The following is a 16,588-nucleotide window of genomic DNA, read 5'->3' as shown; positions in this document are numbered from 1 at the left end:
CTTAGCCCAGACTGCGTTTTTTTTTGTCCAGTTAAGACCGGTTGTAATAAAAAACACACCTTATGATTGGGCTGTCATCCTGAAAATGTTATCAGGCGTTTTGGAAAAAGATAGCGCAATTTCCGATAAATAGTCCAACCTGGCAGGCCTGTTTATCATGGGAAAAGGAAAAAGTATCATGCTGCCACCTCCAATGGTTACAAAAAGAACGCACCTCTAACATCTTTCTTCATAGTTTCTTTGGTTTTACAGATTACTGATATTCAGATATTAAACTCGAGCCAAATTTTTCTGTACATTGTACAGTTCTAACTAAATTAAGTATTCAAGTACATAAATTTAAATAAGTAATAAATTACTTTTTATTATTTCATTTAAGTTTTAAAAAAAGTAAATTGGTCTTGTCATTGTAATCGGTAAAGAAAAGTATAATAAGTGAAGTGGTGTCACATAAGTTTATTCATTTTAACAACAATGGTTGCAATTTGTCGCTTGTGTGCTTCACTCAAGAAATCAGAAACGCTTACGTTTATTCGAGACAAAAACCATGATTTATGTACGAAATTGCTTAAGTGCTGCCAATTTGAGATGGATTTAAATGATGGTTTGCCTCGAGGTGTGTGTCCAGAATGTGTTCGGAATTTGAATGTTTCTTTCGAATTCTACGTGAGGGTTCACGACTCTCAACAATCATTGGAAAAACTTTTGAATATTCAACAAAAAGTCCATGTTTCTGAAAACATTACTGCTCCAGAACAGGAAAAACTTCTTGAAGAACGAAAATCTTATGATTTGATAGCTTCAACCGCTGCGTCTTTAAAGAATCAATCAATTATAGGAAAAGATATACCACAACTTGATTCTAATGATATTGATCCTCTCACAAATTCGGAGTTTTCAAAAAACGGAGATGGAAACGATGATAATGGAGTAAAAGCACAAAATGATTCAAGGACTCCAATATGCTTAGAAAATATTGATACTGAAAACGAAGAAAAAGAAGAAACCTACGAATTTCTCATATCCGACGAAGATGTTATACAAGACACAAAGATTGAGGAACTTATGATCGCCAGTGACTGCGATGTTGAAACAAAATCAGATTACGGAGCAGAGGATTTCAATTTCGATAACGAAGAGATCGAAATAATTGAAGTTGAAGGAAATAATGAAAGTAAACAGGAACAGGACAAAGGTATTGATGTTGAGGAATCATCGAATTGTTCGTCATATTATGAGTCGAAAGATGTGTATCTTCAGGACGATACTGATTCGTCTCACTTTATTTCAGCAAATCAAATGAACATCTCGACGTGGTCAAACTACCCTTGGAAATGCGTTTACTGTGCCCAAGTTTTTTTTACTGCTCAAGAGCTTGTTGAGCATTATGATAAAGTTGAGCTTAAGGTAGCTTTATGGACTTGTGTAGATTGCCTTAAAGATTTCCCACGGTACTATAGCTTAATTAACCACGTACGCCAACGGCACCGTCAACAGTTGATGTTGCTATGTGACCTTTGCAATGTGAGCTTTGATTCATTCAGAGAGTTGAATAACCATCGACAATCTAAACACAATAATGTGAATTTTAAAATGCTCCTTTGCTCAAAATGTGGCAAAGGTTTTAATAATACAAACTCACTTCATATTCATTCGAAATGTCATCTGCCAGGTGAAATGCGATTGGTATACGGTTGCAATTTATGTGACAAAAAATTTACGAGTTCATCCAATTTGAAATTTCATCAGAAAATGCATGCAGGTAAGAAAAAGAATTAAAAATTATATTTTATACGTTGGGTGATGTTTTTGAGTTTTTTTTATGGTATATGGGTTATGTTTTTGAGTTTTTTTTTAAGGTATGAAAGATTTCGTCTGTGACCAATGCGGAAAAAAATTCATTCAAAGATCTAATTTGGAAGAACACTTGGTGTCTCATGTCGAATTAACTCCTTACGAATGTGACTTATGTAAAAAACGGTGAGTAAAAATTAGAGCCTACGATTTTGTTCGTGTAATTAATAACACGTGTACCCGATACACGTGTACGCGTACACGTATATCTAAAAAATATTTACACGTGTACTTTATTTAAACGTGTATTTAGTAAATACACGTGAATTTATATTAACACGTGTAAATAGCGTGTAGATTTTGTGGCGATTTCCTAAATAATGCATTATATTCAATAAAATGGTTATTGTTCAGGTTTTTGCATTTATTGGCTTGATTTACACATTGACATTGCTCGAAAAATTTAATTGGAAATTCTTATTCAACGCACCCAAAAAAAGTTGGCAAACAGGAAATTAGCAAATTAAATTCAGTTTTTTTTTTAAATTACACTGGTCAACAAAATTAAACTTTTTTTTTGTTACAGAAACCAAGGTATACTTTTCTATAGGTTTTTAGGGAGCTGAGCTCGAATCCGAAGTCAGAACAATTCTATCACATCACGTTTTTGAGATAATCCCGTTAGAAAATCGAAAATGCCGCTTTTTACCAGTTTTCGAGATTATTCCTCAGCTTTTGGTTATTTGTTTTAAAAAAATTTGTAACGGTTTCTAAAAGAACTAAATCTTGTCTTTCTAAATCCGTTTAAATCTTTTAAATATCTCTTTTCTTCTTTGAGAAATCTTAAGTTGAAACCAATGTGTTTGGTATATCTTATGTTTATTTGCTTTTAATAGCAAATCTCTAAAAATTCTTTGCCAATCGCTTTCAAATTTTGACACAACGTTTCATTTACATTCCTGTAAGTCCTTATATTGTTTTTAATAAGAAAAAATTATATTTTTGTCACTCGTAATTATTAAGTATAACTATCAGACTTGGTCACGCTTTGATGTATCTCACCGCGATTCACCACCTTCGCAAATATAAAAACTTGCGAGATTCTAAATGGAACATTGTGTCAAAATTTGAAAGCGATTGGCAAATAAATTTTCGAGATTTGCTATTAAAAGCAAATAAACATGAGATATACCAAACACGTTGGTTTCAACTTAAGATTTCTCAAAGAAGAAAAGAGATATTTAAAAGATTTAAACGGATTTAGAAAGACAAGATTTAGTTCTTTTAGAAACCGTTACAAATTTTTTTAAAACAAATAACCAAAAGCTGAGGAATAATCTCGAAAACTGGTAAAAAGCGGCATTTTCGATTTTCTAACGGGAATATCTCAAAAACGTGATGTGATAGAATTGTTCTGACTTCGGATTCGAGCTCAGCACCCTAAAAACCTATAGAAAAGTATATCTTGGTGTCTGTAACAAAAACCTTGTTGACCAGTGTTATTGAAACGCTTTTATTAGCTTTGTTTGTAACTGACAAAGAAATTAAAAAACCGATTCCCCTTATCATATCGAACTGAAACTTTGTACACATATGAAGTTCGGATAGCAACGCAATATTTTGGGGTCCGGACTCAGGGGAGGGGGTTGAAACACCCCAAATCTATTTTGGCCCATTCTAATTATCGCTAAAACTTTTGTAGGTAATTTGCAAGAGAGGGGCTTTGGGAGCTCATACCACCCAAATAATTTTTCATCTACTTTCAAATATTATACGATTAAAAAGTGAAAAAAAATAAAACAAATTAGATTAAATTGTCAAGCACGAAAACCTATAAAATAATTTAATTCACTTACCTACATAATGTATCAATTTTTAGATCAAAAGGCGTAGAGGGTTTTGTTCAAATTATATTATAGTAGGTACACACGTATCGTTTAAACTCCAGATTTTTTGATGTAGAAATGTTCCTTGGGATCTAAATAGTACAAAAAAAAGCTTTTTCAAAATCTTTTATCTAGCTATTCGCTTTTGCGGGCTTAATTAGTTATGAAAAAAGCGTACTTTTACGTACTCTCACACATGTTGGGGTTAATAATTACGGTAAAAACTTAAATAATGGCTCTATTTTTAGACGAAATATAGGTGTGTTTTTTTGGCAAAGCTATCCGCAGTAGGATTTCCCAAATATCAACACTGATGAAAAATTTATATGCAACCACCAAGAGAAAGGATACAACACTGATGAAAAATTTATATGCAACCACCAAGAGAAAGGATACACTTCGTCAAAATTCTATCCGCAGCTTGGTTTAGCTTGTATTCCTATCGGCAGCTGCGTATTGTTTTTGTAGTGCATGTGAACGCCAACTGCGGATACGGATAGCAATGCCAAAAAAACACACCTTATGAATCTTTTTGACTGCGTTTCAACTAATTTGGTATAATTTTTAAATCTTCAGATATTCCAATCAAAGTCCGTTCGTTTTTTCTGCCCTATTCGATTTCACTAATCAAAAAGTTTTTTTTTTTATAGAAGTCAGAGTATATATTCTAATGGTTTTTCGTATGCTGAACTCGAATCCGAAGTCAGAAAAATTCTATCACATCACGTTTTTCAGATATTATCGCTAGAAAATCAAAAATACTCTTTTGTAACAGTTTTTGAGGTTATACCCTTTTGCGTGATAATTTGTTATATTTAAATTTGTGGCGGTTTCTCAGAGAACTAAACTTTTTCTTTTAAAATCCGTTTAAATCATATGGATATATATTTTTTTCTATAGAGATTAAAATTTAAAAAAATAGTGTTTTTTTAAGAAAAGAAAAAAATACACACAGTCACTTAATGTACATACACATATCACACTTACACTTATATCCAAATACATAAATATACATACAGCTGTGTTCAAAATAATAGTAGTGCCTGCAACAAAATAACATTTGTTATATTTACGATGCTTCTATGGTTAAAAATTTAATTTCTTTGATGTCAAAGTTTGTAACGGTCAATTACTAATAAATGTTCGTAATTTTAAAGTGGAAAAGAAGGTGCCAAATAATTTTTCAATGATTTTCGGTTGTTCTTTCGAATTTGACCTGTTCAAAATAATAGTAGTTAAAGTTATTTTTTAAGAATTTAAAAGCGGTTTATAACTTAGAATATTTATTTTTGGTTTAAAAGTAAGTACTCATATAATTTGAATAATTTTTCAACAAAAAACGATTTGTTTCGGTTTTAATCTATTTAAAGTTCGAAGAGCAAAACACTGCAGTTCGGATAACGGAAACTTATACGGAAGCTGCTTGAAGAAGGGAATACCTACTTGGAAATTCAAGTTTATATTAGGATGCTCCCCTACAATGGTAGCCAATGCAATAAAGTCAACGAAAGACCCGAAACGCGCGGTAGAAGAAGAAAAAAGACCGCCGTAGATGACAGGAGTAATGTCCAGACGAGCAAAGTTGAGCCTTCTGCATCGTTGTTTCACATCCAGAAGGCTTTAAGCCTGGATTACAGTGCAGTGAAAATTCGGAGGCGAATGTTAGACACTAATTTGTACGCTTGAAGTCCACGAAAAGTTCCGCTGTTAACAAAGAAATATGTTTAAATTCTTAAATTTTCGACCCTCCATGTTTAACTGTTTCCGTCGTATACTTTGGAACATATTCCGTATTGGGTGGACGTCGGACGTATTCTGGAGATCCAGTACCACCAAAGGGGACAAATATGCTCTCATCAGTAAACAATATGTTACGCCATTACTTTGCTGGCCAGTTTATGTGGTCTTTTACAAACTGGATACGCTTTTTAACATGTTTCGCTGAACTTTTCGTGGACTTCAAGCGTACAAATTAGTGTTTAACATTCGCCTCCGAATTTTCACTGCACTGTAATCCAGGCTTAAAGCCTTCTGGATGTGAAACAACGATGCAGAAGGCTCAACTTTGCTCGTCTGGACATTACTCCTGTCATCTACGGCGGTCTTTTTTCTTCTTCTACCGCGCGTTTCGGGTCTTTCGTTGACTTTATTGCATTGGCTACCATTGTAGGGGAGCATCCTAATATAAACTTTAATTTCCAAGTAGGTTTTCCCTTCTTCAAGCAGCTTTCGTATAAGTTTCCGTTATCCGAACTGCAGTGTTTTGCTCTTCGAACTTTAAATAGATTAAAACCGAAACAAATCGTTTTTTGTTGAAAAATTATTCAAATTATATGAGTACTTACTTTTAAACCAAAAATAAATATTCTAAGTTATAAACCGCTTTTAAATTCTTAAAAAATAACTTTAACTACTATTATTTTGAACAGGTCAAATTCGAAAGAACAACCAAAAATCATTGAAAAATTATTTGGCACCTTCTTTTTCACTTTAAAATTACGATACATTTATTAGTAATTGACCGTTACAAACTTTGACATCAAAGAAATTAAATTTTTAACCATAGAAGCACCGTAAATATAACAAGTGTTATTTTGTTGCAGGCACTACTATTATTTTGAACACAACTGTACATATGTGTATTAGACTGATTAAAAAATTTTTTTTTTCTTTTGTTCAAAGCATTTTTGAAAATATTGTTGGAAATGACGACAAAAAAATACTGTAAAAGTTTCAGCCCTTAATGTTAACATTTAGTACCGCCGCATCGCAATTTTCTATTTCCCATACGATTTGTATGGGAAAGATTGTGTATTTGTGTTAAGAATTTTGTATCTTTTTAATGGTTCATCAAAAAGGCTAGATTTAGGGGGAAGTGGTCACCCTTCGTACAGTTTTTACTTATTTTTTTTAGTTATTTATTTACTCACTCCAGCTTCGAGAAAATGAACTTTATTTGTAATATGTATATTATTACACTTTACAAAAAAATTTGAAACTTCTAAGTCAAAGGCTTAAATAGTTATAGCCATTTTACTGGGATTAGATTTTTGTACGAATCCTCCCCATCCGTGGGGTACCTTCGTACAGCACATGGGGTACATTCGTACAGGATATTTAAAACGTTAATTTGACTAACTTTTGATTTGTCAAATGCCAAATTTGAGTTTTAAAACATTTAATTACGTATTAATTTATTAATTAATTGAACTTGACTCAGAAAAAAACAAAAACAAATAAAAAACTTAATTTTTCGCGATTCGACGATTCTGAAACAAATTATTGTTTACATATATAAAAATACCAACCTTAATTTACTATAGAATGCGAAAAACTTAAAAACTTATTATAGAGGTTTAAATTTCATTTCAATAAAACTGTAACTCCGTGTTTTGATTGTTATCTTCTCAAGAAAATTTACTGGCGGGCATACGTATGCGTACGAATGTGCCCCATGTTTGACTGTACGAATGCTCCCCAAGCTGTACATAATGCAGAAAAATCGATTTTTGAAAAAATGTACTGAGAATTTGCAATATTTATAATTAAAACACAAATTTAACACTTTAAACAACAATTCTTCATTACTGTTTAGCCAAAAACATACTTAACTTAAACACAACATGACATCAAATGTACATAAAAAAATTACTCAGAGCACTAAAAAACACTAAAAGTCTTGTGGCGACCGAATCCGTTGCACTTAGGATTCAAAATTTATCTAGCAGCTCGGCGCCTACTATGTCTATGCACACTAGTAAACACGTGTTTGAATACCGTTTAGTTTTTGTTTTAAGCTCACTGTACGAAGGGTGACCACTTCCCCCTAATCATTTTCTTGTATAAAATTGAACGCTCTACAAGATTGCATTTATGAAATTAAAAAAAAACGGACGCGAAAAATTAATTAAAATAATTTTTAGTTGAAAAAATGAATAATTCGAATTTATTGAAAAAATCTAATATGATAGTTTTAGGGGTTTGTGAGTTATATAAAAGGATCTGTGAAACCAAAACACAACATAGAATACAAATATTCGAAAATTTTGCCAAATTTTTTGAAAAACATAATTTCGTCAAAAAATCGGAAAAAAATGAGAAAAAATTACTTTTTATATTTTAAAGTTGAATAACTTCGAAACGCGGGTGTAAATCAAAAAAAATAATAAGAGCGAAATTAATTGTAGAGCGGACAATTTTATAAAAGAAAATGATTTTGTCAAGCCTTTTGGATGAACCATTAAAAAGATACAAAATTTTAAACACAAGTACACAATCTTTCCCATACAAATCGTATGGGAAATAGAAAATTGCGATGCGGCGGTACTAAATGTTAACATTAAGGGCTGAAACTTTTACAGTATTTTTTTCGTCATTTCCAACAATATTTTCAACAATGCTTTGAACAAAAAAAAAAATTTTTTTTTGAATCAGTCTAATGTATATATAAAGTCCTTATCATGGTGTTTGTTAAAATTGTTTGGTTATATTGTTTCCAATAATAATTTAAAAAAAACGTTTTTAAACCTTTGAAAACACTATAAGGTTATTTTTCAATTGCACTTATATTTTTCACGTTAAATCTGTTAGTATTGATCAGCTTGATTTCAACAAACTTCAACTAAAAACAGAGCGACGAAGGGGTAGCGGGAAAAATCTGAAAAAATTAGGGAAATTTTTTTTCATGATTTGGAAACTATTTCCGGGTGGAGAGGAGAAAATTTTTTTTTCAGGCACTTAAGGACCAGTCTAATAGTTATATTTAACGGGAAAGAAAATTTGCTTAACTCTTTTCTGAAAATGCATTTCAGAATTTCAACGACGTCTGGTAGGGTGAATGTTAAAACGTCTGGGTCCCAAATTTTTGTAATCGTGGTATTTTTCCTGATTTCGACATCAAAAACTGATTTTTTTTTTTCATTTTCGGGAACGTCTGGCAAGGGTATTGCCGCGAATGAAACGTCTGGGACCGAACTTTTTGCAATCAAGGTATAGCCCTCTATCGACTATATATGAGTTTATGTGGTTATATACTCGACACAAAAATCGGAAAAAATGCATTTTTCAACTCCCCATAAACCATAGAATGCCGTGAAATAAACCTGCCAGACTTTCCAATTCTTGATCGGGGCGCTATTACCTACACATACATATGACCTATTTTCGGTTATACCTCCACTCCCAAAATCTGCTGTGGGCTCTCGGGCTAAAAGTTCTTCCTCAAATTTATTATTCATCTTGAAAAATTGCAAATGTACAAATTGGTTGTTTGTTTTTTATTTTTTATATTTCTTATTGTTGGCAGCTGGTGAACTATGAATAAGTGTTCGAAGACAGCATACAAATTTCTTTTTGATCGTAATGAAGTGGGAATTTATCGATAAAAATTAAAAAAGTATGTGAATTTGAGAATTGCTTACATTTAAATATAATTATTAACGAGAGAACTCTCCCAATTTATTTAGCTAAATTTGCTATTAATAATTACAATAAATATTATAACAGGTATATGAGGTTGAATATAAGAATCACCATTTTGAGGGTAATTTTGTTTTATCTTGAGGGAATTAGAAAATTTAACCGACAATGGGTTAAATATTTAACCTCTGTTAAATTTTTGACACTATAAATGCGAATTTTCAGCCGTATGGCTTATTGTTTAATATTTTTCTCTGCCTTTTTTCTGGCTTTATTTTTGACATTTTTTATGCCACCCTCTTCTACACTATAAAAGTTATATACACCCATTCCTGTACATCTTATTTTTAGGCCGTGTGTGAATTGCGTTAAATAGTTAACACTAGGGCTCTTGATTCTACCCGGGTAATACCCGGGTCCAATGCTACCCGGGTACCCGGGTACCAAAATACCCGGGTAGCACCCGGGTACCCGAAATACTCGGGTACCCTGGTCCTAAAAACACCCGGGTACCCGGGTACCCGAGTATATTCAGCACCTCGTGTAACCAAGTAGATACGCAAATAAAAAATTTAGTTTTTTTGTTTTTTCTTATTTTGCTATAATTTATTAACCTAGTTGACACTTTTTAGGAGATTGTTTGGCAGTGTTAGTTGATAACTATAATGAAAAATATAGGGCTGCCACTTTAAAAATGGGAACTTTTATAAAGCAACCTTATATCATAGGTAAAATTGGTACATGACCAAATTTGTCATATCTTTGTACTTTGGTTCAACCAGGAAACGCTTTAAATGCCAAACAAATTCCCAAAAAGTGTCAACCAGGTTAATAAATTATAGTAAAATAAAAAAAAAAACACACAAAAAAAAGTTTTGTTTTACGCGAATTTACTTGGTTACACGAGCTTTTGAAAACACTCGGGTACTCGGGTACCCGGGTACCCGAGTATTTTAAGGACCCGGGTACTCGGGTATTTCGGGTACCCGGGTGCTACCCGGGTAATACCCGGGTCTTCGGGTACCCGGGTTTCAAGAGCTCTAGTTAACACCGTGTAAAATTTTTGACACTATTGAGGTGAACAAACAAATTTCAACTGTATGGCTTATTGTTTAATATTTTTCTATGCCTCTTTTCTGCTGTGAAACTCCTTTTTAATAAAAAAAAAAATAAACAAAACAAAACCATCTGCAAACAAAATTTAACTCGAATTTAACCAGGTCCTAGAGCCCAATAAATTTTTAACAGCTGAACATTTTTTATTCACCTCAATAGTTTTACACGGTGTTAACTATTTAACGCAATTCACACACGGCCTTAAACTGGGGTGGAATCGGCTAACGTGATAATTGATTGTCACCTTTTTGATTGTCACTTTTGACCATCACCTATTCTTTGCCCCTGAGTAAAGTGATTACCAAAACCCTACAAGTGCAGAGATTTCGATGAGTATTCGACTCACACGCTGGAGACCCAGGTTCGATCCCTACCGGTGGGCAATTTTTTTTTGATAAATAACACTGTGCAAGTATTTTGAAAAAATTTTTTGAGACAGGTGCGCGATTAACTGTTTCGCCCTATTTCCGACCCGAGAAATCGATTGGCGTCATTAGTTTTTCGATTTATCGGTACGACTTCGAACAAAATTTTTTTTGAAAGATTTTTAATTATTTTGAGAATTTTTCACTTTTTTTCGTAATTTTTCAACCAAAAACAATATTTATATTGCTAATAATTCTGCTCAAACGTTATTTGCTACCAGTAGAAAGACATTATAAACTATTTTGAACAATTTATTTGTTTATCGTTTTTTCCCTGTTTTTGTTCTCTTTTGCACAAATACATTGCATGTTTTCCATTAAAAATTAATTTAACTGTTAATTTAGTGTTGGTTAAACTTTGACTGTCTATCGATAGCATCGATAACAAAAAAATATCGAGTATATCGATATTTCACAAAACTATCGATAGTTTCAATACTTCCAAATTATTTTACCACAAGGTTACCGATATTATCGATAGTTTTTTCTCAAAACTATCGATATCTACCAAACACTATGTTAATTCGTTGTTTATATCCAATGTCAAACGAAAACTTAACTTGTAGTTCAAATTGTGTTTAATTAATTTCAAAGCTATCGATAATATCGGTAGCCTTGTGGTACAATAATTTGGAAGTATTGAAACTATCGATAGTTTTGTGAAGTATCGATATACTCGATATTTTTTTGTTATCGATGCTATCGATAGACTGTCAAAGTTTAACCAACACTAAACTAACAGTTAAATTAATTTTTAATGGAAAACATGCAATGTATTTGTGCAAAAGAGAACAAAAACAGCGAAAAAAACGATAAACAATGTAAAAAATTTCGATTTTTTTAATTTTTTTTCAAAAAAATCACTAAATTTTCAAATAAATTGTTCAAAATAGTTTATAATGTCTTTCTACTGGTAGCAAATAACGTTTGAGCAGAATTATTAGCAATATAAATATTGTTTTTGGTTGAAAAATTACGAAAAAAAGTGAAAAATTCTCAAAATATTTGAAAATCTTTCAAAAAAAATTTTGTTCGAAGTCGTACCGATAAATCGAAAAACTAATGACGCCAATCGATTTCTCGGGTCCGAAATAGGGCGAAACAGTTATTCGCCCGCCTGTCAAGAATTTCGACTTGCACAGTGTAATTAAATATTCTATATTTTTTCTTCACAAGAAACCATATTTTACTCAACGAACTAAAATGTTCGTATTAGTTTGTAGTTCTCCGTTGAGGATTTTAATAAAAAAAAGAATGTGAAAATGACACCTAAATGTGCCCTTAATTATAAAAGTGGACTAAGTCACTCCTAAAAATGGCATCAAATCTAGCCTAAAAATAATTATTATTTGTGGGGTAAAGATTATTTGAAACCGAAATTGCAGTAAATAAACGTCTTTATTGCTCCTCTAGTGAGCACAAATAGCTGTCACCCACAAACCATAATAAAAAAGTAATCGTCACTTTGATAATCACCTAAAGTGGAGCAAAAGTATTTATTGTGGTGATCAACAATCACCTTAGCCGATTCCAACCCTTTGTTCTTTTTCTTTTCTCCGATATTATGAATTGTGAACTTTCATTGTGCATTAGTGAAGAAATTGAAATAAAAGCAACGTTTAGTGATATATTGAGTAATATAAATATGTATATCAATTAAATATCTAAATTCTGTTGTAGAGTTCAATTGTACAATTACTACAACTGATAATTAAAAATTGTTTTTAACTGAAGAGCAAGGGCCTACATGAAATCTAGTCGCGAATTTTATCATATTAAAAAAAAGAACGACGATAATAGTTAAAAATGTTTCTATTCCCTCCCGGGAAGGGCAATTAAAAATAAAATTGACTTAATTTGGACAAAAATCATTTAAAATAAAACGGTTATATCTACAATAACATGCTATAACTTTTTGTAAAGTCAAAAACTTCGTCTTTTAAAAAAATTTTAAATTAAGCCATTTTATAGCATAGTTTTTGAAAAATTAATTTTCAAAATCAAAATTCTGAAAAAATAAAATATCAAACTAATTTTTTTTAATTCTAAAAAATTGCACAATATTTGTTTCTTATAACCGAGTGTTTCTTATATTCTTAGAACGGTTATGAGAAACAGGTTTCTTATACGGATATAAGAAACAAGTTTCTTATACTGATATAAGAAAAAAGTTTCTTATACGGATATAAGAAACAAGTTTCTTATACGTATATAAGAAACAAGTTTCTTATACGTATATAAGAAACAAGTTTCTTATACGGATATAAGAAACAAGTTTCTTTTACGGATATAAGAAACAAATTTCTTATACGGATATAAGAAAAAAATTTCTTATACGGATATAAGACACAAGTTTCTTATACAAATATACCTACCCAGTAGTACAAAAAACTTACATATCCTCGCCTAAATATTCAATTATTAAAAATTATATTATATTACACGGCCTTAAAGGTAATCACTAATCTTTTCTATATTTTCCCGATTTAATTTCTTCAAGGATTATCAATTTAGTTTTAAGTGAAATATTATTTCGCAACATTTTTAGCAAAGATAAACACAGCAGAGACAGAAAGAACACAAATCCAACAAATAACAAATTGAACACTGAAGACTGAACTGAAATTCTCTTCAAATAATGTCAAAAAAATATGACATTTGCACAGGTTGCTTTGAATTTTTCTTAAAGGTTCATGTTTTTTTAGTTTCTTTATTTTTTTTACAAGTTTCTAAAATCCAACCAACTTTACGTGTGAACAAGATAGTCCGTGCTTTGAAAAATGTTTCTTTTATCAGTGTTTTTCTTATAAACGTGTTTCTTATAAACACATAATTCCACATTAAAATATATTGGGAAGTAAACGGTGCTTTCTTTCAAGTTTCTTTTAAGCGAGGTTTTCTTATAAGCGTGTTTCTTATAAGCGATAAATACTATATATAAACAAATATTTCCCAAATTGTTTAAATTACTGTCAAATATTGCATGTTTACAAATACCCCACAACTTTTTCAAGTTCCAATAAAAGTTTTTGTTTTCTTACTTTGATTCTTTATATAGGCACCCAATATGCATCCTGAGCAGCTCTGAACGTCATATTTTTTTTTACGTCAAAGACTGATTTTGCCACATGATCCACTGAAAATGATGGTGTTGGCTACTTTAAAATGTGACTCCGCGGCACTTTAACAATAGTAATTGACTAAAAATACTTTATTTTTATTACAACCAATAATTTCAGCAAAAATATATGTTTATATTTACCCCCAGAATACGTTGTTTACATTTACCCATTATGAAAAATATTCTGGGGTAAATGTAAACACATGCAAATCGACATAAATGTCTTGTATTTTTAAATTTGTTTGTTTCACATAAAATCTACATCAAAATTCAAAACTAAAAAGTATTTGCAAATTATACTGACTTAATTGAATCTGCAAAAATAATTAATTTTTCTGAAAGACTAACAACTTGTTAGGCACTTATTATTATCTTTCACGGAAAATACGCTCATCGAATGAATTCTCTCTTGACAGCAATGAGCTTGACGTATAAGTTAAAAGATACATGCGTCCGCGATTTGTACTTACATATGTATGCGTCAAAGAGATTTAACTGAAGCTTGTTATGAGCCATGTTTGCATTTACCCGTGTTTACATTTACCACCATTTTTTAGGTAATTTTATTGTTTATTATAAGTTTGTCCTTGGACTTGCTGCGAGGTGTGGTGAATGTCTTGAATCTATCGTTGTGTTCATCACAACAAATTGATTTTTATGTTAAGTAAGGACATACACTCAAGACCCGAGCACATTTTCAAAAAAAAAATTTTTTCCACAAAAAATACGATTTCATGACCATATTTCGGCTAATTTGCCTGGGCTAATATGCACTGGTCTAAGGTATAGTGTAAGAGCTAATATGCACTGGTCTAAGGTATAGTGTGACGAGGGACTTACTGCAATTTTTAAAACTTTTTTTTCCATTTTGAAAGTAGAGTTATCCATTTTTAGTTCGCTCAAATAACATATTTTATCAAATTTATTTCTAATTTTTCAGTTTTAAAACATGTGAGCGTTTGTCCAAGCACAAAACACGTCATACGGATGACAAACCCTTCAAATGTAATTTAGATGGATGTGACAAGACCTTTCGAACAAAGGATGCCATGAATTCACATGGCAGGATTCACACTGGGGAGATGCCTTTTGAGTGCGAATTTTGTCAGAAACCATTTCGCTTTAGAAGTACTTTATTGGTGAGTAGAATTTGTAGCAGCTGTAGTAGTAGAATTGTTTGTTTAAATTTCATTTTTCGTTTACATAGTATAAGTAATTAATTTTACTCTATAATAATTTTAAAATAGTGGCAAATTAAAAAAGTATTCAACAATTATTATGACTTTCTTCGTCTTTTGCAATCTGATAATTTTTGTAGTTGAGTACAGTACCGAGAAAATAAAATACAAACGAAAGAGGTTTAAAGACTTTTAAACAAGAACTAAGTTATTGTAATATGTACCACCAAAGATGGCATACAAATTTGAAACTGTTTTATTTTTATTAAACAGAGTCGATTTGTGGAATATCTTACTCCTAGACAATTATTTTTGTTTTTAGCCGAGCTAAAAAATGCAAATATGTAAAAAACAATTAAGCGTAATGATTTGTTCATATTTTTACGTTTATATTTTTCGTTTTTTTGGTTCATATATTGTTAATTTAAAATAGTATTTTGTTGGGAACCTGTAATGAGTGTGGTTAGCACTCTAGTTTATATTTACTTGTTTCTGCCATCACTCAGCTGAGTAATATTAATTTTAAGAAACTTTAGATTTTAAGTCAACTAAATTAATTGTTTTATTTATCATTCTATTGTTTGCTCTGAACTTATAAGCACTTAAATAAACTTTCGTTTGATTATTTTATTGTGTTATTAATAGTCTAAGATCCCGCCATAGGACGACCTACCCTCATCGTTATACCAGTTGAGAGTTACATTTTCTGAAAGCTAGTGTCTAAGAAAATAAATTGCACATGGGTTGCCTAGCGATATCCTGTCAAGGCATAGGGTTGCCAGGCCTTAAAGTTTATTTTTGCAAATTTTTGAATATGCGACCCAAAGCCTAAGAGTTATAAAAAAAATATAATGTCATAGGAAATTTAATTTTAAAATTTTAATTTTCAGGATTTTTTAAAATTTGAAGTTTGAGTAGGGTAAACAAAGGTGAATTTAGAAAAAGGGCAAAAATCTATTATCTAAACAAAACGTGATAGAAATAAAATTAAAATTGGAACCGATAGATATTATAAATATATGAAAGTCACACATACATACAAATAAAAAATGTAAAAAATCCAAAACTCGATATATAGCCTTTTAAGAATCATGACACTCAAATTTGATATTTGAGAAATAATTCACCAAAAATCAGAATAAAAGATTTTTTAAATTATTTTTATTTGATAAGTTAGGAAAAATAAAATAACTTGATACGTATCTGTCAAATTTTTAATATTACTTACAGTTTTTGCGGAGGGATTTTTTTTTAAAGTACTTATTTTCGTATTTCACCATATTAAAGGAAAAAATCCCGTCATACGACGACCTATCCACGTCGTTATACCAGTTGAGGGTTATATTTTCTGAAAGGTAGTGACTAAGGAAACAAATTGCACATGGGTTGCCTAGCGATATCCTGTCAAGGCATAGGGTTGCCAGGCCTTAAAGTTTATTTTTGCGTATTTTTGAATACGCGACCCTGCTTATATGGCAACCCTTAGAGTTATAAAAAAAATATTAAGTCATGGGAAATTTAATTTAAAAATTTTAATTTTCAGGATTTTTTAAAATTTGAAGTTTGAGTAGGGTAAACAAAGGTGAATTTAGAAAAAGGGCAAAAATCTATTATCTAAACAAAACGTTATAAAAATAAAATTGAAATTGG

The 16,588-nt window shown here is 31.1% G+C and overlaps 1 protein-coding gene across 2 annotated transcripts in view; it reads left to right on the top strand.

Annotated features, from left to right (window-relative positions):
- Positions 1-254: 254 nt before the first annotated feature.
- Positions 255-16,588, top strand: part of LOC129916477 (zinc finger protein ZFP2-like) — a 29,380-nt gene continuing 13,046 nt past the window's right edge. Inside the window, exons 1-4 of one of the 2 annotated variants that reach the window (XM_055996467.1) lie at positions 256-1,195; positions 1,292-1,762; positions 1,860-1,980; positions 14,701-14,899. In XM_055996467.1, the coding sequence (XP_055852442.1) occupies positions 475-1,195; positions 1,292-1,762; positions 1,860-1,980; positions 14,701-14,899 (1,512 nt within the window). In that variant the 5' untranslated portion in view covers positions 256-474. Of the gene's footprint in view, positions 1,763-1,859; positions 1,981-14,700; positions 14,900-16,588 lie in introns of both variants that reach the window. The other variant, XM_055996466.1, reaches the window with a different exon arrangement.

Source organism: Episyrphus balteatus, chromosome 3 (assembly GCF_945859705.1).
Source record: "Episyrphus balteatus chromosome 3, idEpiBalt1.1, whole genome shotgun sequence".
In the NCBI taxonomy this organism is placed as follows: domain Eukaryota; kingdom Metazoa; phylum Arthropoda; class Insecta; order Diptera; family Syrphidae; genus Episyrphus; species Episyrphus balteatus.
This window is presented reverse-complemented; position numbering and strand designations above follow the sequence as displayed.